Source organism: Bidens hawaiensis, unplaced genomic scaffold (assembly GCF_021521415.1).
Source record: "Bidens hawaiensis isolate Kalapana, Puna unplaced genomic scaffold, B.hawaiensis_p1.1 tig00001032_1, whole genome shotgun sequence".
In the NCBI taxonomy this organism is placed as follows: Eukaryota; Viridiplantae; Streptophyta; class Magnoliopsida; order Asterales; family Asteraceae; genus Bidens; species Bidens hawaiensis.
The window spans coordinates 2,245,466-2,272,927 of NW_027491060.1; the positions used below are offsets into that span (position 1 = coordinate 2,245,466).

The following is a 27,462-nucleotide window of genomic DNA, read 5'->3' on the forward strand; positions in this document are numbered from 1 at the left end:
TTAAGAAACTCAACACACAAATGAAAAGAGCAAATTATAAGAAAACCACACGAAATCAACAAATTTTGACTGAAAAAAGGAATTAAAAAGGGCATACCTCTAGATCACTCATCACGGTAACTGCAAAAGCACAAACAAAAAAATCTAGGATCTGAAGCTTGTGGTGAGTAGATTTTTGTTGATTTCATGAAACACACAATGAATTTTGAGAATTTTGGTGGGAGATTGGTTCGTTCTTGCAGATTTCAACATCAAATTTGGCTGATAATCGGAGATAAATCTAAGTAAAAAGTTGGCCCATGCAGGTATCGAACCTGCGACCTTCGCGTTATTAGCACAACGTTCTTGCAGATTTCAACATCAAATTTGGCTGATAATCGGAGATAAATCTAAGTAAAAAGTTGGCCCATGCAGGTATCGAACCTGCGACCTTCGCGTTATTAGCACAACGCTCTAACCAACTGAGCTAATAGGCCACTTTGATTTAACAAATATTATACGGTATCTATCTTATAAATGAAAATGAATATAAAGCGATCAAAAGTATTAACTAGTATATTTCTGTCTCACTTGGTTTAGATTTTATATTTTAAGGACTATAGCTACAAAAGGTGTTTGATTAAGTAATTTTATAACTGGAAATCATTTCATGTCTGTGTGATGAAATAAGAAGAATAAAATCTGCAAAATCATTATTGTTGCGATAGAACTATAAATAGTTGTAGGGTTTTATACGTTTAATATGTTAATCTAAGTATATTTCTAACATGTAAGACCACTTCATAAAAATAAAACCGCATGGGGATAAAGAGGTTAATGAATGGGTATATTCAAGAAACCTGCCTAAATAAAGTGTTGTTGAACAAGTATAGAGGGAACTCAAAGCTATAAGTATATGCGATTAGGGGTGCAAACGAACCGAGCTGCTCGCGAGCTACTTGAGATCGGCTCGAGAAAAAACTCGATCGAGTCGAGCTTAAATGAGCCCGAGCTCGAGCCTAAAATAAAGCTTGTTTAATAAACGAGCCCAAGCCCGAGCTTTATTTATCAAGCTCGAGTCGGCTCGAGAGCCTAAACGAGCATGTCATTCATTTATATATTTTATATATATATATATATATATATATATCATCATCATCATCATCATCATCGTACTCAGTATATCCCACCAATAGCAAAGCTATGGTAGGGTCTGAGGAGGGTAAGATGTAGGCAGCCTTACCTCTACCCCATAGGGATAGAGAGGCTGCTTCCGGTGAGACCCCCGGCTCGATAGTAGTTTTGCATCAAGCCTTGGACATAAGGCACATAGCACTCAATCATCGAGACACCGGCTGATCGGTGCATGTACCCTTATCTTTCAGCTATCAACGCCACTACATGATGCCTGATTAACCGTCCGTCACTTTTAACGTTATTTTCACGAGATTGGTAAAATAACGTCAAAATTAGTGCAATTTCACTTTTGCCCACCCGAGGGTTCACACATACATACATCATATGTGCGCACCGCAAGCAGGGCTAATATATATATATATATATATATATATATATATATATTAATATATACTCCTCCTATTAATATATACATATATATTTAATAATTACTAATTGATATATATAATAATTATTAATTGGTATATATAATTTTATGAAAAAAAAAAAACTAACTAACATATGTTATTTCATATATAAAGTTATAATGAAAATAATTCACAAATATAATTATAAATATAAAAAAAATTAATTAAAAAATATTATACGAGCCGAGCCCGAGCCGAGCTCGAGCTTGAAAAACTACGAAATGAGCTGAGCTCGAGCTCCGTATAAATTAAACGAGCCGAGCTCATGCCTGGTCGAGCTCAGGATCGGCACGGCTCGTTTGCACCCCTATATGTGATATACTATGAAACAATTATGTGTAAACAATAAAAACGATAAGTTACCACAAAAACTAGTAATGGTTTTTTAATTTCATAAATCGAAACCAAACCATTAAAACTTAAAACCGAACTGAATCAAACCATAACTAATAGTTTAGTTTCGGTTTGTTTTCAAGGTTTGTGCTTTAGTAATCCAAAAACATATATAAAAAAGCCCAAAACATATGTAATAACTAATACCCTAGATAGTTAATAAAGATTTAAATCGTTACATAAACTATTACTACATAATATAAACAAAAAAGATAAACACGGGTAAAATCGGGATTTAATTATGTGAGTGCTCATAGTAGATATGTATAATTAAAATCAATCCAAGATGGCAAATGTATAAGAGCAAATATCATAAAAACCAATATACTCTTATTTTGTTTACAAAAGTCTTTCAACCTGACTTTTCTTAAAAGATAAATTTTTATAAAACTAAAATGGACTACTTGCGAGGAGCAAGGAGTCCAAGTTACAAGAAACAAAAGACAACAGACACAAACTACACCAAGAACTATCTATAACAAAAAATTAATAAAATTGAACCGCCTCCATTTCTCTCACTTTTGTTCCGTTGACTCACCCAAAGGAATGATACGGCCTTAATATCATTAACCACTTTAGCAATCAAGAGTGTCATGCTATTGAAGATCATATCATTCCTAGTTAACCAAATCATCCAACACGTTGTAAAAAAAAATAGCTTGAATCACTTCGTATTTCTTGTTGTTCTTGAGCTTGTAACGGTAATCCAATACATTCTTCACGAATTCAAAGTCATCGGTTCCCGGTAACTTCACCCAAGCAAAGATAATGGCCTAAACCAATCTTTCCACCCTACAATGTATCATCAAGTACTGCAAGGATGATTCCGATTGTTCTTTCCACAAAAGCACATAGTGTCCCCGACCTCAATGCCCCTCACCATTAGTGCTTCTTTAGTAGAAATCCTATCCATTAATAATCTCCAAACAAAACAATTCACTTTGATTGGAACGCATTGCAACCAAAAATTTCTGTCCACTTCTTGTTGATTCACATTATCCAACTCCTTTCTAAAATTGTTAACCAAATAATTGCATAAAAAACCATCTTCCTCCTTCCAAACCCAAACCCCCGGCCCATTAGACATCACAATCCTTGATATCAGTCCATCACTTAATTTGCATGCGCAGGCGTGCAGCCCTGATGGCCCTGGCCCATCTCCAATCCAACTCAATTCAAAATTCTTTCAATCATCATCATCATCATCATCATCGTACTCAGTATATCCCACCAATAGCAATGCTATGGTAGGGTCTGAGGAGGGTAAGATGTAGACAACCTTACCTCTACCCCATAGGGATAGAGAGGCTGCTTCCGATGAGACCCCCGGCTCGATAGTAGTTTTGCATCAAGCCTTGGACATAAGGCACATAGCACTCAATCATCGGGACACCGGCTGATTGGTGCATGTGCCCTTGTCTTTCGGCTATCAACGCCACCACATGATGCCTGAATAACCTTCCCCCACTTTTAACGTTATTTTCACGAGATTAGTAAAATAACGTCAAAATTAGTGCAATTTTACTTTTGCCCACCCGAGAGTTCACACATATATACATTATATGCGTGCACCGCCAGCAGGGCAATAAATACAAGTAAATCACATAAAACTTTTAGCTTTTCACCTTCAGTCATTTACAACTTATCATAAAAAACCTTTTAACTTTTAACATTGATCACAAATCTCTTTTTAACCGAAACCTAAATTACTAAACCGACTGAATTCCCGTAATGTCCCCGCCCATAGATCATATACATAACCCCAAATCACAAAACTCACAACAATCCTTAAAAAAAGAAAAAACACAATGGCCGACAGATCAAAACCTAACCGAGACACCACCCACTCACGGCGTCCGCTAATCGAGTCTCCGCCACGTCACCGCGACCACCACCTGAAAATCCAAACCCTGATCGTGGACAACCAACGCCTGGCCGCCACCCACGTGGCACTCAAACAGGAACTCGCCGTCGCCCTGCAGGACCTCCGCCACTACTCCGTCGCCGCCACAAAAATCAAAGGCGATCGGGCCGCCGAGGTTCGAGGAGTGTTCGAGAAGGCGGTTAAGTTGGAACAGGAAGTGGGTTTGCTCGATGAGTTACGGGTTGAATTGGTTCAGGTGAGAGGTGATGTGCAGAAATTGGGTGCCGAGAATAAGGAGTTGACTGAGAAGCTGAATGATATTAATGGTGAGCTTGCGGAAGAGCGGTCGAATTTGCATCAGGTTTCGATGGTCAAGGCGGAAATCGAAGCAATGCGCAAAGAAATTCAAAAAGGAAGGTACTTTACAAACCTAAATTATTTTAATAATTAAATTGTGTGAAAATAGTTTGAATTGTTAAGTACTAATAAATTAAGTACATTGATGATTTGTACATTGTTCGTGTTCGTTCGTTAAGGAATTGAACTTGTTCGCGAACACAAAACACGCACTATTTAAGAGGGGAGAAAAACTAAGATTCTTAGTCCAAGGCGTTAGACATAATAACCTTAGTTAAAGTATAAAGTTTAAGAATTTGAGATAATAATAATCATAAATATAATCTTCCCCCAATCGGCGGTTTTATTATGATAATTTCAACGAAGCACTAATTAGATTTTTTGTTAGTTAAAGTAAGGCTAACCGTTAACAAAACGAACTGTACATAGACGATAAAGTTATTAAATTTAAATGTTTGGTTGGTTGGTTGGTTATTACAAATATAATGTTACAGAATAATAAAACAGGCCTTTAGCTAACGAACATAAATGGACGCATTACCATTAATGAGCATTCACGAACACAAATGAATGAACACAACCTCTGTTCATGTTCGTTTATTTAACTAAACGAACAAATTTCTTGCTCGTGTTTGTTTATTTATTAAACGAACGAACGTAAACGAACTTCTCGCGGAACGGTTCACAGACTGTTCGCTGAATGTTCGGTTCGTTTACAGGCCTATTGTTAGATGCTTAAACAAACAGATAAAATACTTGTAAACATAAATTTTATATCAAGATTGAATAATTTGATGCATACAGGGCGGCTGTTGAGTATGAAAAGAAGGTTTATGCTGCAAACATGGAACAGGGTCAAGCAATGGAGAAAAGTAGGGTTTCTATGGTTCTTGAAATAGAGAAGCTGAAAGTGGATCTTGCTAATGCAACTAAGAAAGCAATGGCGGCAGCTGCTGCAGCTGCAACGAATACTCCGGGTAAGTAATATAATTTTCTAGATTTACTGGTAACATTATAGTGTCAAAGTTGTCTCTTTGATTACTAGTTTTTGTTGCAATGCATGGACATGATGTCCTATAATTGTTGATATGTTCACGGTGTGGTGTGGCTTGTTTTGATGAAAGTTATGGGTCGAACCGCTAACCAAGTTCTTTTTACAATGTATCCACAAGATTCCTACAAATGTTTGGCCATTTTAACTTGTTCGGTCCAATAGCGCTTCAACCATTTAAGTCACTATGGCTTCGTTCTTTTTACCCTTTTCATTCCTGAATGTAACGTCGAGTTTATATTAGTTTTAATAAGAAGGGCAATTTGGTTATTTCATGAAAACTTACAGAAACATTGTTAATGGTGTTCGGTTTAGGGGCGAAAACGGTTTCAGAAATGAGACCATACTGACTCAAAATGGTTGAAGGTTTTAATATTAGACCGAACTAGTTAAAAATGGTGGTTTGCGTTAAATTTAAAAAAAGACAAATATGGTTCATATATGTTATCTCTATTCTTTAGAATAGAGGTAAGGGTTGCCTGCATCCCACCCTCCCCAGACTACCGGGATATTCTATAAATGAAACAAAATTTGCTTCATTTGAGCGATTAAGACGTTTTTAATGGTTTATGAACACCTATATTAAATTATCGTCACTCAAGGATATTTGGATATATTTACTTTTGTTAAACCTTATCCAAACAAAAATCACATTATCATAGTTATGTCTTGTTTAAATTGGATTGAATGGTTTGTAACAGGAGCAGGATATGGTGCGGGATATATGAACCATGATATGGGCTATGGTGGGAATGCATATCCCGGCCCGTATGTTGGCCATCAGGTATGTGTTGACCCAGAACTCTTTTTTGTGATATTCATAACAGTTTTTGTCTGGAATATATTTGTAATAGCTAAGGTCATTTTTTGTGTATGTGGTTTGGTCAAATTTGTCACTCTAGTCCAAAGGTTTATATTATGTTAGGAAAGACCATGGTTTCCCTTTTTTGCCATTTCAGTTCAGATGACTGACACAATTCAGTTTTGGCTATTAACTTGAAGGGCAATTTGGTCTTTTTAGGTTAGATATAAGATTTTAATGCATTGTAGAAGCTCTTGATGAATATAATACATAAATAAATAGTTAAATGTTTATAAAAGATATTTAATTATTTGTTCCTGTATTATAGTCATTAAGAGATTGTAGAATGCATGCAAACCTTATACCTAATGACTACAGTGCCCTTTGAGTTTGGCAAAAATTGGATGTTGTTGGTCATCTTGACTGAAATGACAAAAAAAAATATAAATCAGAATGTCACATAGGCAAAAAGTTAACTTTTGCAGTTAAGTGACAGTTTTAACCAAACCATCGGGACGAAAAATGAACTTTAACTCTTATATAAATAAATAATTTGTCATTCTTCCAAAATTCAGGTACATGGTGGAGTGGACCCGCATTACGGGCCTGGACCCGTGCCCCATGGTCCATATGACATGCAACATCATATGGTTAATCCTCAATACCCATATGACATGCAACATCCAAATGCACATGGATGAAGTTTGTTTTCACTCAAACTATGCGGTTATGTTTATCATTTTCGGCTCTAGGATTTGCAGCAATACATCTTGTGTATGTTACTAATAATCGCTTGGTGTATTTATTTATTTCAATTGCTTTGCTCTACCATGATGCTTTGCAAGAATACAGGTTGTGAATCTTTCTATGGTTCATACTTCATAATATAGATGGTGGTTCGTGTCTGAGTAAAGGTTCAAACTAGGTTCACTCTAAAACTAATGCTCATTTTATTCAATATCTTTTTGTGTTCAAAACTGTTTCAATAGTTGGATCATCTAACTTCTGACCAACAGCTTGTGTGTAATTAATTTGATGAAAACTCAAAATTCAACTCGAATAGACATTTGTGAGGAGTCTAAGCTGAAGTTATGAATGTTTGTAAACTGAACAAACATAACAAATCAGGTCTTTTTTTTTATAGTAAGATTTCACCTCTATCTTGTGTTCGCAAGGATTTGAACTCAATCTTTATAACGGGGGATATTGTACCACTAGACAAATAGGTCATGTGTGGGTTTGATTTTAATAGCTTGAATATTTGAAACTTGAAATTGACTTATAGATTGTTTGTCATTCTACCCACTTTTATTTATTTTATATTTTAAAGTGCATATAATCTATAAAATTTTTATGAGTTAATATGGTTAACATCTAATGTTGTTACTTCAAAAAAAAATCTTTGAAGCCGATTTTTAGTAATAAGACACCTAAACTCTAGACATGTAAACAAATAACAAATAATGGCCAATTTTTATATAAAAACCAAAAACAGACTATTAAAGAGTCCAAAGTCACAAGAAATAAAAAGACAACACAAATTGCATCAACAAACACAAACTACATCAAGAACTGTCTACAACGGAAAGTTAATAAAACTGAATTGACTTCATTTCTCTCACTCCAAGCCCAAACTTTTGTTCCGTTGACTCACCCAAAGGAAAGATACAACTTTAATTTCATTAATCACTCTAGGCCTTTAGCTATCGAGAGTGCCTTGTTAGTTGTTATTGAAGATCATGTTGTTTCTAGTCAACCAAATCAGCAAACACGTCGTCAAAAAAAATAGCTTCAATCACTTTGCCCTCCTTGTTCTTAAGCTTGCAAGGGCAATCCAACAACTCCTCCATGGATTCAAATCCATCATTTTTGGGATGGGATTATTTAAATATTGGATTGAAGTATGATATTTATCTTTTAAGATAATAATGTAAAAAAGTAACTTTAAATATTATGTTTCATGAGATGCGCTGAATTGAGTTAGGTTAGTTCGAGTTTAATTTGAATTTTAAACAAGTAGGATGGATTCGAAATTTTTTATTTAGCTGGAAACAAAAGCTTCAAGTCGTTTGTTATATTGAGCTAGCTCGTGGCTTGACGAACCGGCTCAAAGTTGAAGAGGAAGGTGAGAAGCTAGAACACTTGAAGAAGTCGGGCCTCCATTTGGGTATTATTACCAAGAAGGATGTGGTTTAAAGTTGTAGAGATATGGTTGTCTGTTAGCAGGTTTTGTCTTTTGTGGTTATAGTTTTGTCTTTTGAAATTTGAAGATGAACTTTATAGAATTAGAACTTGAAAAGTAAGTAATACTTTTAAAGGTTTCGGCCAAATATCATTTTTTTTTGTCTTTATGTATCATCATCATTATAAGTGTTAGTTACACAAATAATGAAATAATAGTTCATATGCTTTATTTTAGGCACCTCTTTGAAGTGCATGTCTACAAAGTTAGTTTGTTTGCTTCTGGTAGTTTATTACTTTATTTTGTAACAAATTTGACATCCACCACTAACTTTCGTTAAACATTACATTAAATCTGAGTAACAAAATGACAAAAATGTTAATTAGCTCATATGCTTCCGTTATGTCCTAAATCATTGATAATTTAGTTGAGGTAAACTAAAAACCATCTCAAGTAGGTCTAAGGTAAAAAAAAACGTGAGAGGCAGAATTCGAACCTGCGCGGGCAAAGCCCACATGATTTCTAGTCATGCCCGAAAACCACTCCGGCACGCCCACAACTTTGATTGTTTTCCGAGTTATTAAATAACCAGCTATATTTCTTCTAAGGTAAGATTTAACGTTATATGAATGCTAACTTTATAAATTTAATAATTTTACCAGTAAATACTCAAAGAAACAGCAACATAAGCATTCTTTATCCATCGTAACAATATACTTTTACTTTTGCAGTATTAATAGCAAAATCATTTTACTATGCTTGTTACAATTAAAAAAAGGAAAAATTACAAATTTTGTCCTTTTGAAAATCCATAATTATGGATTGGGTCATTTGCAAAAATGAGTTTCACTTTTTATCCTTTATTTGGGTTTTTGTCTCGGTTGTGGTCCTTTATACTAACGAGTGTTAAGTTTTCCAGTTAAGTCATCCCATGTACACCGCATATAAGAGCATTTTAGTCTTTTAGGACTATTTGTGTGATAAGATAAAAGATTTGGTTCTCCCACTCAAAGATCTGTATTTCATTACCTACACTACCAAACCCTAAAATCAACCCAACTTCATCACTCTCACTATCCCCTCCATTGACCCTCCACCACTACATCTATTACCACCATCGTATCTTAACTTTACTTAACACTATCGATTACCGTTGCCGGTTACATTGACGAAACGACGCACGGGTCCAGATCCTCTTCACATTCTACTCATGTTAACACTTTGAAAAACAATCACAACTGCCGCCGTATCCTTCGCCTGAAAACAACCATCCGCGTCTTTTCCGGCAACAACCCCACATATGAAAATGATTTCGCATATATGAAACCGACCTCGCCGGAAAAAGGACTTGACTTCACCGATCTGCATCTCCGACACATGAAAACGATCCGCGTCTTTACAGGCCGCCGCCATGGTACTCTCAATTCGCCTAGGTTTTGAAATACTTTAGGTACAGGCCGCCACAATTTCTGCTTCAATTTCTTTATTGGTTTCGAAATATTTTGTAAAATTTGTATGGAATTTGGAGTTGGTGGTGTTTGCGCCAAGAGATTGTTGTAAAAATGGTTATTAATTTCTTAGCTTATTAACTGAATATATATATATTCAGGTTTTTTTTAATATAATTTATTTTATTGTTTTTCATAACTTCCTAAGAGAACCAAATCTTTTTATGTTATCACCCAAGCATTGCGTCGGTGAATTGACACGAATTTGTGTTGTTTACGGTATAGACATTATTGGTAAAACATTAGCGTCCAAAAAATATATATTCGTCAAATTAACATACAAAAATAAAATATTTAAAACGACATATTTTTGGTCAGTAAACCCGTGCTGTGCAAGCGTTGTCGGTCCCAGACATTAACTGCACACGAATTCCCGGTTTTGGCTACATTTGTTACAATACCGAAGCTAAAGAAAGGAGAAAAATATATATAAAAATTGAGTGGACCAATGTGGTGGTGTCGGTCGGTAAACTCGGTCGTTGGTAAAACTGAGCGTTGTCGGTCTTGGGCGTTGAGTCTATGCAATTAGGTCGGTTTTCGTCACATTCGTTATGATTTCGGAATTAAAAAAAAATCAAAAGAAAAAAAAAATTATCATTCAGCAAGCTTCCGTTACGGTATCAAACAGGAAAAAACAAAATGCTTTGGACAAGCAGGTTTCACATTCGTTGATGGTGTAGTGAATAAAAACAATAAATTCCTCACCGTAAAAAAATCAGTCGGTATCGAACTACAATACTAAAACTAAAAAAAACAGCAACAAAACCCCGCGGCAAACAAAAAAAAATGCTATGCTCGTTGCGGCTGCGTAACGACGCAAATTCTGTCAGTATCGAAGACGATAACATTAATAAGGGGGGGAACACAAAAAATAATAATAACCAACGTTTAGCGGCCGCTAACCGATGTGAATTCGGCCTATATCAACACGAATTTGGTCGGTATCAATTTACAGTACCGAAAGTAAAAAAAAAAATCTGACAACAAAACTCGCAGCGGAAGAAAAAAACTTGCGCGTTACGACTACGAACAAGCACAAATTTGATTGTGTCGGTTACGTTCGTTACGGTTTCAACAAGTTATAAAATAGCAAGAACACACAAAATATAAATAATAAAAAAATATTATTTATGTGTAGCTCTAGCTTGTACAATATGCTTTGATATTTGTTTATAATCAGAAATAAGTGAGTTATACATTCATATTAAACAAATGGCTGCAAAAGAATACTAAAAGATCAAATAAATAATAGGTGCAAGAACACACAAAAATATAAATAATAAAAAAATATTATTCATGTGCAGCTCTAGCTTGTACAATATGCTTTGATGTTTGTTTATAATCAGAAATAAGCGAGTTATACCTTCAAATTAAACAAAAGGCTGCAAAAGAATACTAAAAGATCAAATAAATAATAGGTGCAAGAACACACAAAAATATAAATAATAAAAAAATATTATTCATGTGCAGCTCTAGCTTGTACAATATGCTTTGATGTTTGTTTATAATCAGAAATAAGTGAGTTATACATTCATATTAAACAAATGGCTGCAAAAGAATACTAAAAGATCAAATAAATAATAGGTGCAAGAACACACAAAAATATAAATAATAAAAAAATATTATTCATGTGCAGCTCTAGCTTGTACAATATGCTTTGATGTTTGTTTATAATCAGAAATAAGCGAGTTATACCTTCACATTAAACAAATGGCTGCAAAAGAATACTAAAAGATCAAATAAATAATAGGTGCAAAAAGGTCCCTACAGGAATCGAACCTGACCTGAGGTCAAAACTTGTTTTTCCACATTCTTCTCCTAACCACTAGAGCAATGCGTCACAATTGTTTGCTTTTCACTATTATTAAATATAACCTTTTTAATACTATCATGGCAGAATTGTGGCTTTTCACAATTATTAAATATAACCTTTTTAATACTATCATGGCGGAATTGTGGCACCGACATTGCAATTTTAATCTATAGTATAATAAATGTCCTCTTATGAAGTATACACGCAAGAGCTAAGTGGAATCAAAATCGTACAAGCTACACATAGAATATCAAACCCACATATGAACGTTTAGTAAAAGTCAAAGTCGAATTAGTTTAAAGAAAAATCGAGGTTGAAGTTAAATGCACCCTAATCACATCAATGCATCTCTCATGCGCTATACCCATGTATATTATTTTTAAACGGTTGTATAACTCTGTACATGCATATAAAAGCAATACATGCATATAAAAGCACTATATAGTGTGTGAAAATTTCGTACAAAATCCTATACATACACATAACCTAATCATACACCCTTAGTACAATTATAACATCAAAAGTGATTGATAACCGGTGGTGGTAGAATCACCCCCATAAAATTTTACCATACCGAAAAATCACTTTATTTGTTTGTAAAGGTGTAAAAGTTAAAAGCTGGTAGTTTTTGTTGTAAATAGCTATAAATAAATCAAACGTTAGTGAACTGTTTGGTGGAAAGTTCGTTTATCTTCGTTCACTTAAAACAAACATGACCATAAAGTTTATGTTCATTTTGTTAAACGAACGAACATGAACACATATTTCGTTTGTTCATTTATGTTTGTGGATGTTCGTTTACTTCAGTTCGTTTATGTTCGTTTTTTTATGAAACTTTGGATGAATCATCTGTTTAACGTTTTATTTTTTTTTGTTTGTGTTCATTTAAATATGCTCATTTATATTTGCTTGTGTCAGTTTACGTTGTTCATATATGTCCATTCATGTTCAGTTATCTTTGCTCAATTATATTGGTGAACTATTTATTTAAATGAGCATATACAAACATATTCATTTTTTAAATAAACGAGAATAAACACAAATATTCCAATCAAGTTTTTATGTTCGTTTAATCACCTATACTAATAAAAGAAAATAATTCTGATACATGACATTCTGATATTAACTCTCACTATCAAATTATCGCCAAAATCACTTCCCTTCTATTGATGAAAAAGATAAAAAATCTTGGTTCTAAATATAATATTGATTATAAATTATATTATAAATATACTATTAATATAATAATTACGTGTCTAAATATATTTTCTTTAAAATTGAAATGTATATATAAAAGAGTTTTTGTTTAAAGAATACATTAACATTCAATTTTTTGTGGCATCTTCATAGTAAAGAAAACTATAATAATTTTTTTTATTTTTTTTTTTACAAATATTTAGTCTCTAAAATCATAGACAAATTTTCTATTATTTATATTTATTATAAGATTATTGTGATTGTTGAACAATAGTGTGTGTATAAGGACAACATGAAAGTTGTTCAAAAAAAATTTGTTGTCCTTTTTGTCTTTGGCAATGTATGGAATGTATAACATTTTTTTTGAAAAACTTTAGCTACATCTTTCACATCGAAATGCCTCATTATTTAAATGTTACTACTAGTGACATTGCTTAATTATCGTATACCGATGGTAGAACAACACATTTTCGTTTTAAAATTCAAATATATTTATGATATAAAACGACTATATTTTAATACATTTTTTTTACATAATATAGAGAGATTTAATTCTTATTTTTTATTTATATTAAATTATTCATTTTAATTTATATATTAATTTATCCCGTGTAATACACGGTTTCTAAAACTAGTATTAAATAAACAAACATAAATTCGTTCCGTTTGTTTAAATAAAGTTACATCTAATTTACCATAGTACCCTCCATCTGCCTTCTGATTATTCCCAACCGAAAACCCAACGAAATCTTCTCAACTCTTCGTAATTCTCCATTAACAACTCCATAAAGCAAAGCAAAGAACATACAAACAGCATCCATTTCTGAAGAATATACAGCTCAAAGATACCTTCAATCTGTAAGTTTCCTTACAATATCTCTTTCTTTACTTGCAATTCAACTTCTCTAATCAAATCGAATCATTCAATGGCAATATTATCCACCAAGCAACACAAATACCTAGGGTTAGGGTTTCGTTTACTTTGCGTTATAGCCGTAGCGTGTTTCTTCACGTTTTTTCATATTGTTTCGTTGATTTTGATTTCCATGGGGCTTTTTGGCGCTTTCACCAGCTTTTTACACCACATGCTACCTAAGAAACGACCTGCTGACGTCGAGAAACTTGACGAAGACAGCGGTAGTGATAATACTACGGATGGTTCGCGTAAAAAGCCGCGGGTTGGTTGTTTGAGCTTGAAAGAACTTGTAAGGTATGTAATTCTTATCAAATAATCAATAACTGTATAATTGATGAAAAGACAGAAATGCCCCTGCAAACACATACTTAGGCTTGTAAATGAACTGAACGAACACGAACAGCTAAACGAACGAGGTTTTCTTGTTTGTGTTTGGTTATGTTTGTTTGTTAATAGCATAAACGAACGGTTCAGGAACGTAAACGGTCAAGCGTAACTGAACATAGATGGACAAACATGGCTGATTGAGTACCAGTTAAGAGTAAATGTGAACATCAATATGTTGGTTAGAAAAGTATAATAAAACGAGACTAAATTGTAAGAGGTGATTTTCAATTTCATAAAACTAAACTGCATTGTAACGAGCCTAAATATTTTAAATGAATATATAAATGAACAAACTTAAATGAAAGTAAACAAACAGACATAAATGAGCATAAATGAACGAATGACACATGAGTTCATTTGACTAAATGAATTAAAATAATTGTTCATGTTCATACGTTAATTAAATGAAAAACTTTTTGCTGAACGGTTCACTGAAGGTTTGGTTCATTTGCAATCCTGCACACACTATACAATAATCTGTCTAATAGACCTCTTCTTGTTGTTTCATTGATAACCTCCAGAACAACCGCCACTGGGATAGGTGATTGTGGCGGGAAGAGGAATGGTGGTAGTGAGGAAGCTAATAGTAGTGCCAGCAGTACTGTTGTGGAACCGTCCTTGACGGATATGGGATTAGAAGATACGAATATGCAGGATATTGATGAGGATCTTCATAGCAGGCAGCTTGCTGTTTATGGTCGCGAGACTATGAGGCGGTTGTTTGCATCTAATGTGTTGATTTCTGGAATGCAAGGACTTGGTGAAGAAATAGGTAAAATGATGATTACTTTATATAACTTCAGTTCTCTGTGATTGCAATTAGCTTAAGGAGTCCTGTTTATTGCAAATTGGAAAATGAAGTCAGATAATAAGTTGATAATTCCAGGATTAGATATGTAACTTTACAATTATCTCAATAATTAGTGTTTTTAATGAAAATCATTCGCTTTTTTCCTGAACACTCAAACATGATATCGTGAGTTCGTGACTTTTTTTGTTTGGGTAAAGGGCATTTGCCTGGCAAACTTTTATAACATTATAAAACTTTTACAACCTTTAGGGGGGCATGCCCCCCTTTATCTCCATAACATGTTTTGGAGACCAAATATAGGACACCAGACAAACGTTTCTCAAAACACCAAACCTAATCGTCCTAGTCGGTAAGGTGTCTCTACCTTTGTTACAAACAATTTCCGTTGAATCAAATAAGTGATTCATGACAACAGCATAGGTACTCACTATAGAATTATGCATCATAAAGTGGGACCCCCAACCCCAAAAGTAATCCCCTGGAATAAGTTCTTGTCTGCATAATACATGACAATCCAAACATAAGCAAAAATCCATGATGCAGACCTTCACAGTTTTCAGCTCCAAACCCACTCGTATAGTTTGTTTCTTGATATCGTGATTTCAAATTGCAATAATATGGTTTAATGCATGTCCAAACACCCCTTAAAAGGTATAAGCAAGGTGAAACTTTCATTATCTGAATATGACAATGCAGAGGTTATCTGTTGGCTTTTTTGAAATGGCTTCAATTTTTTAACATTTCTTGCAGCCAAGAATCTTATACTTGCTGGTGTAAAGTCTGTGACATTACATGATGAAGGGTTGGTGGAACTATGGGATCTATCCAGCAACTTTATCTTTTCAGAGAAAGATGTAGGCAAGAATAGAGCCCTAGCTTCTGTTCAGAAGTTGCAGGAGCTCAACAATGCTGTACTGGTCTCTACTTTGTCTACAAAGTTAACCAAAGAACAACTTTCTGACTTTCAGGTAACTGTTTACTTTGTTTGCTCACGCACATGATACTTTGTTGGCATATACAAATTTATACATCACAAATACAAATTATAGTGGAAACAATAACCATAAAAAGTTCCATTCATAGATCACAAATACAAATTTTTCTATACAAAAACTATTGTATTAAAGTATAACTCATATGGAGTTACTAACATTTGGTATATTGTTTCTAACAATAACTGACAATGTCTACACTTGTAAATAAAAACTATATGTATTTAAAAGTGTATTCTTTCTTTCAATTTCTTCAACTATATATTGTCCCAACTATTTTTCGCATCTTTTCCATGTTCTTTAACACTCTTGGGCTTGCTACCTTCACACACACGGTTTAGAATAAATGCTTAGTGAAACTACAATTCTTCTTCAAAATATACATCAAATGTTTCATATCATACATATGTATTAGTATTTAGGGTTATTACTTATTAGTATGAGGCGACGGACCCAGTTTAGGTTTCTAGGATTCTTTATGATCTCTATATATTGTAATCGTTTATTAAATGAAATTTATCAATTCAGTCTTTTTATATTCTTAGAGCATGTCTGGGACCGAGTTTGATAACAATAACCAATAAGTTAAAAAGGTGTTTGACAATCACAAAAATCTTTCTTATTTTAGCTTTTTGAAAGGGTTAAAAAGTTGTTTTCTAAAAGCTAAAAATCCTGGCTTTTCAAAATGGCTTTTTAAAAAAGCCAATAAGTCAATAAGCTGTTTTGAAACTCAATCCCAAACTTGCTCTTAATATTATGTTGGATCGTTGTTCTTGCTTTATCAATTAATTGTGTGGTTTGTTAATGAAACATAAGTAATTAAGCAACAACAAGCAATCAAAGCAATAGTGATTCACCTTGATCAAGAATAAGAACGATAATCTTTAACATTATTACAGATCCTACACTATATACTATAATTATAATTATCTGACAACTAAACTAATCCGTTCACTTTATGATAGGAAACATATAGTTAATCAAGTTTTGGTCATGTTGGATCTGTTTCTGTCTGGTAATCAGATTTGTTGCACAGTTTTCTGACTTTTTTTACGTAACGCTCCAGGCTGTGGTCTTTACCGACATCAACTTAGAAACAGCTATCGAGTTTGACAATTACTGTCACAACCATCAACCTCCTATTGCTTTCATCAAAACCGAAGTCAGAGGACTTTTTGGTAACATTTTCTGTGATTTCGGCTCCGAGTTTACTGTAACTGATGTTGATGGGGAAGAACCGCATACTGGCATCATTGCATCTATCAGCAACGATAACCCTGCACTTGTAACATGTGTTGATGATGAACGTTTAGAATTCCAAGATGGCGATCTTGTAATATTTTCTGAAATTCACGGGATGACAGAACTTAATGATGGAAAACCAAGAAAAGTCAAAAACTGCAGACCATATTCATTCTTTCTTGAAGAAGACACCACCAAATTTGGGACTTATGTGAAAGGTGGGATAGTGACTCAAGTTAAACAAGCAAAGGTCTTGAATTTCAAGCCTTTGAAAGAAGCGATTAAATCTCCAGGAGAATTTCTGTTAAGTGATTTCTCTAAGTTTGACCGACCGCCTCTTTTGCATCTGGCGTTTCAAGCACTTGATAAGTTCACATGTGAACTGGGGCGGTTTCCTGTTGCTGGTTCAGAAGATGATGCACAAAAGCTGATTTCTATTGCAACCACCATGAACGAGAGCTCGGGAGATGGAAAGTTGTATGATTTGAATCCGAAACTTTTACAAGTATTTGCTTATGGGGCCCGTGCCGTGCTTAATCCCATGGCTGCCATGTTTGGTGGCATAGTTGGTCAAGAAGTTGTCAAGGCGTGTTCTGGAAAGTTCCATCCACTTTTTCAGGTTCATGTTCACTTGTCTTTCTTTGGTTTAAACATACAATGAACGGTGCATGTTCGTATATGTTCGTTTAACTTTAACCCAACAAATGATTGAACACGAACAATTAAACTAATGGAGTTTTCATGTTTGTGTCCGTCTGTTAAGAAAATGTTCGTATATGTTTGTTCGTTAACCGTACAAACGAACGGTTCATGAACTTAAACGAACGAAAATAATTGGAGATTAAGTGAACACCAATTAAAAGTAAATGTTAACATAAATTTGTTGGGCTTAAATAATTAATAAAACTAGACTAAATAGTAATGGGTGATATTTTAGTTTCTTAAAACTAGACTAAATTGTAATGTACCTAAAACATTTTAATGAGCATACATACGAATGAACTAAAACAAACATAAACGAATGTATATGAATGAACGAGACATGAGTTCATGTTTGTTTGCTTAACTACATGAACTAAAAAATGTTGTTCGTGCTCATTTGTTTAGTAAATAAATGAACTCCCCACCGAATGTTCACTTAACATTCAGTTCGTTCACAGAATTACAGGCTTATGAGTATGTTATTCCCGATTTAGGGGCTGTTTGTTTAGCTCTTAATAAGGCTCTTAATGGTTCAGACCTCTTACTGGTTCAGCACTTAATGGTTCAGACTGTTTGTTTCGCGAACAAATTTCTGAATCATTCAGACATTTGCCTCTGAATGGGTAAGCATTATACTGAGTCTGAATGGTTAAGACCTCTTAGCTGAATTGGTCAGACATTTGTCTTTGAATGTTTAAACATTATATTGGCTCTTAATGATTTAGACCTCTTATTGGTTCAGCACTTAACGATTCAGACCTCTTACTGGTTCAGCACTTACCCATTCAGAAGTTGCCAAACAGCCCCTTAGCCTGATTATTTTAGTTATGTTTCTGCAGTTCTTTTACTTTGATTCGATTGAGTCACTTCCTACTGAACCATTGGATCCAGACGACTACCAACCGTTAAACACCCGTTATGATGCCCAAATTTCAGTATTCGGAGCTAAATTCCAGAAAAAACTGGAAAATACCCGGTCTTTTGTTGTAGGATCCGGTGCATTGGGATGTGAATTCTTAAAAAACTTAGCTTTAATGGGTGTTTCATGTGGGGCCCACGGGAAATTAACCGTCACTGATGATGATATCATCGAGAAAAGCAACCTTAGCAGACAATTCTTGTTTCGTGACTGGAATATCGGTCAGGCTAAATCAACTGTCGCTGCTTCTGCAGCTGCATTGATTAACCCTCGTCTTAACATCGAAGCTTTACAAAACCGCGTGGGCCCGGAGACCGAAAACGTATTTGATGATACGTTCTGGGAGAATCTAAACGTTGTCATTAATGCTTTGGATAATGTCAATGCGAGGCTTTATGTTGACCAAAGATGCGTATATTTCCAAAAGCCACTTTTGGAGTCTGGTACATTAGGTGCTAAGTGCAACACGCAAATGGTTATTCCTCATTTGACTGAAAACTATGGTGCTTCTAGGGACCCACCAGAGAAACAAGCACCCATGTGTACTGTCCATTCGTTTCCACATAATATAGACCATTGTTTGACTTGGGCTCGGTCTGAGTTTGAAGGGTTGCTTGAGAAAACTCCATCAGAAGTCAACGCCTATCTGTCAAACCCGAGTGAGTATACAGCTGCAATGAGGAACGCTGGTGATGCTCAGGCTCGGGATAATTTAGAGCGGGTTCTTCAGTGTCTTGACAAGGAAAGATGTGAAACATTTCAAGATTGCATTTCTTGGGCTCGTCTAAAGTAGTACCCCTTTCCCTTTTGTTTTTCATTCTTTTGTTGCATTATATATGCGCGTGCGTGTGTATATGTGTATGCATATTGACAGGGCCGGCTCAACGAATATGGAGGCCTAAATCAAAACAAGATTTTGGGGCCTTTTCATAACAATTGTTAAGAAAATAAATGATTATTACAAGTTTTGAACTCATAACATATACTTTAGTAACAACCAAAACTACCACCACACCAATACATTAGTTTACTATATCCATTATAATATATCTATATACAATGTTTTTTTTTATTTGGAGGCCTTAACTAAGTGGGGGCCTAAAGCTCTAACTTGTTTTCGCTGTCCCACGAGCCACCCCTGCATATTGATAGGGCCAAGATCATGAGAAAACTCGTTTTTTGTGAGAAAACTAAAGAACACCATACTACATCTATGCATATTTTTAGCATGGATTTCTTTAGTTCTCTCACGACAAAGAGTTTTCTCATGATCCCTCCCCTTTTGATATATTTAATATTATTTGAGGGGAGTTTTGTCACTTATATTTCAATGATTACATATATATAAATTGGTTATTGCACCTATATGTAATTTGGTTATTGTACCTATATGTAATTTGGTTATTATACTTTACACATATGTAAACTTGTGATTTCGCATATGCAATCACAAAATTACATATAGAAAATGACAAAAGTACCCTAAAATAATATTAAATTAAAAAATATATAAATAAATGATTGGTCGTTACTTGTTAGAAGTTGTTGAAGTTCTTAAAATTTTTGTAAAAAATCAGTCACACAAACATGATTGAACAAAGTGTGTAAGAAGTGGTGTTTTTGACCCATAGCGGGTTGGGTTGGGTCATGATTTCTCTTAACCGGTAAAATTATTCTTTTACAGCTTAAAGAACGGATCAAATGGGTTGGAAGTCATGAGACTTTAGAACCTTCTTAATCTTTTTTAGTCAAAGATTTCTAGTGTTACTGTAAAAACTGTTTTCATAAATTTACTTGTTAATAATTTATATTCTACAAGTGTACAATAATGTGTTTTTATTAACTGTTCTTATGTTTATTCCACTTTTATAAATCTATTCCCAGGTTTGAAGATTACTTCTCTAACCGGATGAAGCAACTAATTTACAAGTTCCCTGAAGACGCATTAACTAGTACCGGCGCTCCATTTTGGTCAGCACCAAAGCGTTTCCCACACCCACTAGAATTCTCTATTTCCAACCCGACCCACCTAAACTTTGTACTGGCGGGTTCCATCCTCCGGGCGGAAACATTTGGCATCCCGGTTCCCGATTGGGCTAAAAACCCCAAGAAACTAGCTGAGGCTGTTAACCAGGTCAATGTTCCCGACTTTCAACCAAAACAAGGTGTCAAAATTGAAACTGATGAAAATGCTTCCAGTTTATCTTCTGCATCTATTGATGATACTGCAGTTATTGATGAACTAATCAAAAAGTTAGAACAACGCAGAAAGACTCTTCCTCCGGGTTTTGCCATGAAACCTATTCAATTTGAGAAGGTTTTCACCTTTTTTTCTTGTTTACTTGTTTCATTAGTGATGCCAATTTTGACCCGTTTATTTACTTATATATGGGTCAATTTCGGTTGTGATTATTAAAAAAAACGTGCAGTAAAGTGGTTTCCGGTCAACCAAACTTACCTGAACCGTTTTAAGTTATAACAAGAGAAGACATTTTTTTTAAATGATCCGTTTTGATATTGATAAAAAAAATGTGTGCGCGTCAGCCCAACACAACTCGACCCGCTGTGAATGGGTCAGTTTTGGGTTCAAACCAAACCAAAAACCTAAATTTCGGTTTTTGAGTTTTTGAAAACTGTTTGTTTCGGTTTTTGTATGGGTTTGGTTCAGTTATTTTGGTTTTACCATTTGGACTTCAAAATTTTAAGCCGAAAAAAAGTTGGCCCAAAATAATGATTATGGGTCTAAATCTTACTGTTAGTTAATAATTGACTGACCATTATGCATTTGGGTTAAAAAATTTGGGTAACGTTAATTATTAAATTCTTATAAATTACTTAAAATAAATAAAAATCAAAATCCAAAAGTTTGGTTCGGTTTGGTTTTTCAGTTTTAATCACATGTAAATCCGAAATCCAGTTTATCTGATTCAGTTTTAACTACATACAAAACCGAACCGATCCAAATTAGAAACTTGACTAACCGAACCGAATTCAACCGATTAAAAGGATTTATTCGTTATCCGATAAACCGGTTATTATTCGGTTTGATCAATTAAATTCAGTTCGGTTATCCTATTAAACAAGATCTGTGGAACTGGTAACCGAATTCACAATGTGGTTTGGTTTTTTCCTATTACAGAAACTAGTTGGTTTTTGGGTTTTTCCAGTTTTTTTTCACATCCCTACTGAACAGAAAGTTCGGTTTTTACAAAAACATAAAGACAAACCGTAGGTTTTTGTTTCGGTGTGGTTTTTTCCGTTACAGGTTTGTTTCTTCGGTTTCATGCACACCACCGACCCATTTTGACCTGTATTCTGGATAAGTTCATATCCTGTCACCTCTTAAATGCATACATACATACATATACATAAATATATAAAAACACGATTTGTATTTTGTAGGATGATGATACCAACTACCACATGGATTTCATAGCCGGGCTAGCCAACATGAGAGCAAGAAATTACAGCATACCCGAAGTCGACAAACTACGAGCTAAATTCATAGCTGGAAGAATCATCCCTGCAATCGCCACATCAACAGCAATGGCAACCGGTTTAGTCTGTCTAGAACTCTACAAGGTCATCGACGGGGCCCACACGGTAGAACACTACCGCAACACATTTGCCAACCTGGCACTCCCTCTTTTCTCCATGGCCGAGCCGGTCCCACCAAAAGTCATCAAGCACTGCGACATGAGCTGGACCGTTTGGGACCGGTGGTCAATCAAAGGCAACCCTACGCTACAAGAACTAATTAACTGGCTTGCGGACAAGGGACTTAATGCGTATAGTGTTACGTATGGAAGTTGTATGTTGTATAATAATATGATTCCTAAGTATAAAGACCGGTTGGATAAGAAGGTAGTGGATTTGGTGCGTGAGGTGGCGAAGGTGGAGATACCGCCGTATCGCCGCCATGTGGATCTGGTGGTCGCATGTGAAGATGAGGAGGAGAATGACATTGATATCCCTCAGGTATCTGTATATTTTCATTAACCGCCTTGTTCATATTTGCATAGTACGGTTATGATTGTCGGTCGGTTAAGTGAGTCCTAGTTAGCTACACCGTGTTTATGTATGTAATACATCTGTGTGTCTGTATTATAGTTGGGATGATGACAGTTTGAAAAGTCCAACTGTTTAAAACCTTAAAGAATCTTGCAACATTGTATGCAAGACTTGTTGTAACATGCCCATTGACTTTCTTGGGTCAAAGATGTGTATTGTTGCTTAGATATGCCATTTTAGATATTCATACAAATTAGGTCCATTAAAGATTTTATAAGTTTTGAGTTTAAGTGGGTTAATAAGATGTTTTGGGCTTAAACTTGCTAAAAGCATGATTAAGATGGGTTTAAGTTGATTTAAACTTGGAACAAAAGTATGAAAAACTTTACGCTAAAAAAAGTAGGAATTGGGCCAAGGTCTTGTTTTGTTTGATGCTCTTGTTAAAGGAAACATTGGTCCCCCATATTCTCTTATGAGTTACTCTATTATCAACACATGAAAGCTTTTCACTTTTCAGAAACCAACAATTCCTGCCTAATGCCTTTGCTTTTACCAATCAATTCTCTCTTACACGTGTATACAACGTGGAATATAAAAACTAACATTAAGTCACGCTTTCTTGCTTTACCGAGAGATAGACTGGAGTAGAGGTTGCATGACACGGTTATGCGTTTAGTTAAAAGGTACAAGTGATACGACGATTCTCATTGTCCTATGCTCACTCTTGATTGGTGTTTGGTTAGTCAATGAAATAAAATCAACGATTATACAATGAATCCATTTCCATCAAAACATTAATTCCAACTCTATTTTTTTTATCTTCAACCAATTCATCTTTCACCCTACTTTCTCAAAATCACCTGACAACCATCACCATCACTTGACACCACCTGTCCGCCACCGCCACCGTTCCCATCAATGGCGAATCTAGAAAGAAAATCCAACGGTTGAGGGGTAGCTGGGCTACTCCTAACTATAAAATAGATCCTCCCTAATCGTCACTACCACAACTACCATTGCCATCGCCATAGCCGCCACTTCTACCAACGTCACCATAGCCACCATCACCATTGTCATTGTCGCCGTCACCACTGCTTGACCACCACTGTCGTTGCCTGACCACAATCATCGTCGCCATTGCCCTTTTTTATTTTGGTAAAAAAAAGCCGTGTTATTTTGATATAAGGGTATTCCTATCATTTCTATTTCAATCTTGTGTTTTCTTGTGACTACCAAATAACATAAAGTAATAATTCATTACATTTCATAGGTTAACCAAATAAGACAAATGTATGGTAATGATTCATTTCATTTTATTGTTCATTACATTCCCTTTTAAGGAGAGACCGCATTAACTGTTTTAACTATGATCTGTAAGGTGGTTATGTAATCACAACTCATCTCCTCTCTTTTCTACTAAATCTAACTAGCACATCGTACAAGTATTTATATAAAGTTCTTGGCCATTTAATTAAGCTTGGCTTTGTATTGGACATGCATATACATATATATATGCATCAGATCATAGTTGTCAATAGCGAATAGTGGCAAATAGCGGCATGCTATCTATATGCTGCGTAGCGATAGCAATAAAATATCGGACGCTATTTGATGTTTAGTGATAAGGTATTAGGATAAAAATACAAAAAAGTAGCAATAAATATTTGATGTTTAGTGATAAGGTATTAGGATAAAAATACAAAAAAGTAGCAATAAATACCACCAATATAGCAATTATAATCAATAAATACCACCGAAATAACAATTATAATCAACAAACACCACCAAAATAGCAATATAATTAATAAATTACCAATTAGAAATCTTGGTTTTTCTAAAAATTAATATCATATAAAAGAAAAAACCTAATAAAAAGCAACTGTTAATTATATAAGCAAAACATTTTTTGTTCTCCAGAGTTGTTCGTTTTTTTAGAGGTAAACTGCGGACCACATCTGCAGACATATGTAGAAGAAAACTGTTTGTTTTTTAACGTTTGTAGACTGCTAAAATAAACTGGTGGTGGTGTACGAACTGTGGTAGTGGGTGGACGGTGGTGGTGGACGATGGTGGACGGTGGTGGTGGCGGACGGTAGACGGTAGTGATGACGGGCGGTAGGTGGTGGTAGTGATGGTGATGGGTGGTGAATGGCAGTGGACAATGGTTATAGTATTTCATGATATCTTTTAGTTATATCATGGAATACACATGTCACGTCCACTCGTCCATGATACACAATATGCCTTGTATGAAAAACAACTTTGCACAACAACCGTACCCTCACATTATATGAGTAAATTTACATTAATAAAATAAATAAAACAATTGTTTTAAATGAAAATAATAAACAAAGATAGAGAGATGAAAAGGGGCCATGTCATCCATAAGTATGGTTTGTAAGCAAAGCTTAATTAAAGTATGTGAAGCAACTCTCAATGTCAGATACTGCCCATGTGAATCCAACTACCTCAACCTTCAAAGCTTCTTCTTCAACATAATTTGTAACTAATATCTTGATTTACTTTTAATGATGTGGTTATAATAAAGTAATATGTTACCTTACAAAATAAGTGTATTTTGAAATGTTATTCTGTTAATAGTTTATATCATTTAATAAGAAAAGAATTAGTTTTACTTTGGTTCAAATGTTATTTGAAATTGGGCATCAAACATTGTAGAATAGAAGTAAAAGAAATTGTTTATAAGTTAAATTCATTGATCATGTAGACAAAGGATCTTTATACATAATCATGGATCTTTACACATCACTTTCGCATATACAAGTCGAATACGGCTATACGAGCCATATAGAATCTGAGTTAGGCTCTATATAAGCAATTGAAGACCTATATGACTCGTATGGGGCTATACGACCGTATAGGCTGAAAAAATTGTTTTTTTGTTCCTTTTGTACACTTATCAGTCATGCGTGACCTATATGGTCCATGTAGCCATATACAAGCCGTGTAGGCATGTACAGTCAGTATGTGAGTGGTGTGTGAAGTTCACAATTAAATAAACGTTGGTTTCAAAATTATCACTTTAATATGAATGTTTTCTTTATATCTAAGAGTTATTGTGTTTTTTTAATTTCAAATGATAGTGTTTTATTTTATTATTTTATCGTATTTTTATTATGTAATGAACCGACTTAAACTATCAAACCCACCTGAAATTTTATATCCGATTCCATGAAATTGAAGCATCTAAAAATAGTGCGCCACCCGAAAAAAATTTATGGATCCACCACTACCATTAGTAACTAAACCCTGAAAATGTGTAATAGTTTAACTAAGCATTTCATTAAAATAATGTTTAAACCAAATATATAAAAAATATATATTAAGACAAAAAGGTGTGAGATGTAAATTTTTTTATTGATACAGAAAATTAAATGGGTATGTGCAAAGGGAACAAAGGGCGATAAACTCGCGCCCTCCACATGCATACGATAAACGGTGTCATGGATGCCAAAATATGAGGTGGGGCGAGGTGCTAACCCACCACACTTGGTCTTATTAATTTCGTTGTGAAGAGAGATAAATCTATCAATCTTTAATCTATAAACCTATCAGTCTTTATTATCTTTACTATCATATATGATATTGTTAAAGCCAATAATAAGCCATATTCAACGGTGCCATCTTTCAAATCCTCAATTTCTATTGATGTTGTTTCATCATTTCCAAACTGACTCAAAGAAGTCTTTAGGACAATTCTACGACTTTTATGCCCAAGAAAGCATGAATGCTTACACTGAACCCTTTTGATCTACAAACAAAACTACAATGCATAAGAAACAAAACATGTTTTACTTACATGACTTTATTGAGTGTTTTATCGTACTTGAACACACCATACAAAACGAAAATTAATTATAAGTAGAATTTAAATAATTAAAATTACTCGTATGCAAATCAGCAAATTAAAACCAATATCATACTCAAACCTTTTGAACTTTTACAAAATATGTTGTAATTAAGGGGCTGTTTGACAATTTAGTGTTGAATCATTAAAAGATCTGGCCAATTATGAGGTAATCTCCAAATGGTTTAATATGCTTCTAAAACTTACTAATAAAAAGGTTTCATAAACCATTAAAAGGTCCAATAAAAAAACACTCTATCTCTGCCCGCTTCTTATGTAATCTTTTATTTAAATCATTAAAAAACTATCAACTCATAATAAAAGAGATTTAAAATTATCAAAGCTTACAATTATTCTCTCCTTATTGAACTACGTTAGCTCGTTAAGGAATGTTATTTAGTTTTCTTATTTTAATAATATAAATTATAATTAAAACGTTATAAATCTGCATCGTCTGATACCTGTCTTAATGTCATGTCGACCTGAAAACACATTTATCTTGATTAATAATACTAATGTAAACATATTTAATGAGCGAGAACAACACGCTATGTTTAACACGTAGATATAAATATTAGTTTGATTCGGCAAATGAAATATCACGTTTAACACGACTATTAAAATAACTCACTTTTATACATGGTTAACACGTAAGAGGAAGAGATTTTGCTTTCTCTTCAAATCATTCTATATTGAAAGGAAGGTTAGAAGGAAAAACTATTTAAAGTTTTTCTTTTCAATTCTTTTCTTTGAAAAAACTCGAAACACGAATATATTTCACTTTCCTTACAAATCATTTTTTTCACGCGTTAAGTGAAAATCGGAAACACGACGTAAGAAGAGATCTGATATCTTGATGGACAG

The 27,462-nt window shown here is 34.3% G+C and overlaps 2 protein-coding genes and 2 non-coding genes across 6 annotated transcripts; 2 read left to right on the plus strand and 2 right to left on the minus strand.

Moving 5' to 3' along the window:
* Positions 1-402: 402 nt before the first annotated feature.
* Positions 403-476, minus strand: TRNAI-AAU (transfer RNA isoleucine (anticodon AAU)). The gene has a single exon. It is a non-coding gene; the product is annotated as a tRNA-Ile (tRNA).
* Positions 477-3,762: 3,286 nt separating this feature from the next.
* LOC143553292 (protein FLX-like 1) lies at positions 3,763-6,957 on the plus strand. Its single transcript, XM_077043318.1, has 4 exons — positions 3,763-4,257; positions 5,002-5,174; positions 5,950-6,032; positions 6,626-6,957. Exons 1-4 carry the CDS (start codon positions 3,785-3,787, stop codon positions 6,749-6,751), a joined length of 855 nt encoding a protein of 284 aa, XP_076899433.1. The 5' UTR covers positions 3,763-3,784; the 3' UTR covers positions 6,752-6,957.
* A 1,750-nt stretch (positions 6,958-8,707) lies between these two features.
* On the minus strand, positions 8,708-8,789 carry TRNAS-AGA (transfer RNA serine (anticodon AGA)). Its single transcript has one exon. It is a non-coding gene; the product is annotated as a tRNA-Ser (tRNA).
* Positions 8,790-13,492: 4,703 nt separating this feature from the next.
* LOC143555010 (ubiquitin-activating enzyme E1 1-like) lies at positions 13,493-22,982 on the plus strand. Of its 3 annotated transcripts, XM_077044661.1 has the most exons (8): positions 13,493-13,608; positions 13,823-13,960; positions 14,575-14,825; positions 15,615-15,832; positions 16,923-17,717; positions 18,640-19,508; positions 20,604-21,036; positions 22,122-22,980. In XM_077044661.1, exons 2-8 carry the CDS (start codon positions 13,836-13,838, stop codon positions 22,716-22,718), a joined length of 3,288 nt encoding a protein of 1,095 aa, XP_076900776.1. In that variant the 5' UTR covers positions 13,493-13,608; positions 13,823-13,835; the 3' UTR covers positions 22,719-22,980. The 3 variants fall into 3 exon arrangements, with proteins under 3 accessions (XP_076900776.1, XP_076900783.1, XP_076900771.1); XM_077044668.1 differs by lacking the exon at positions 13,493-13,608 and having other exon boundaries at positions 13,623-13,960; positions 14,542-14,825; positions 22,122-22,982; XM_077044656.1 differs by lacking the exon at positions 13,493-13,608 and having other exon boundaries at positions 13,623-13,960; positions 22,122-22,981.
* The last annotated feature ends 4,480 nt before the right edge of the window (positions 22,983-27,462 follow it).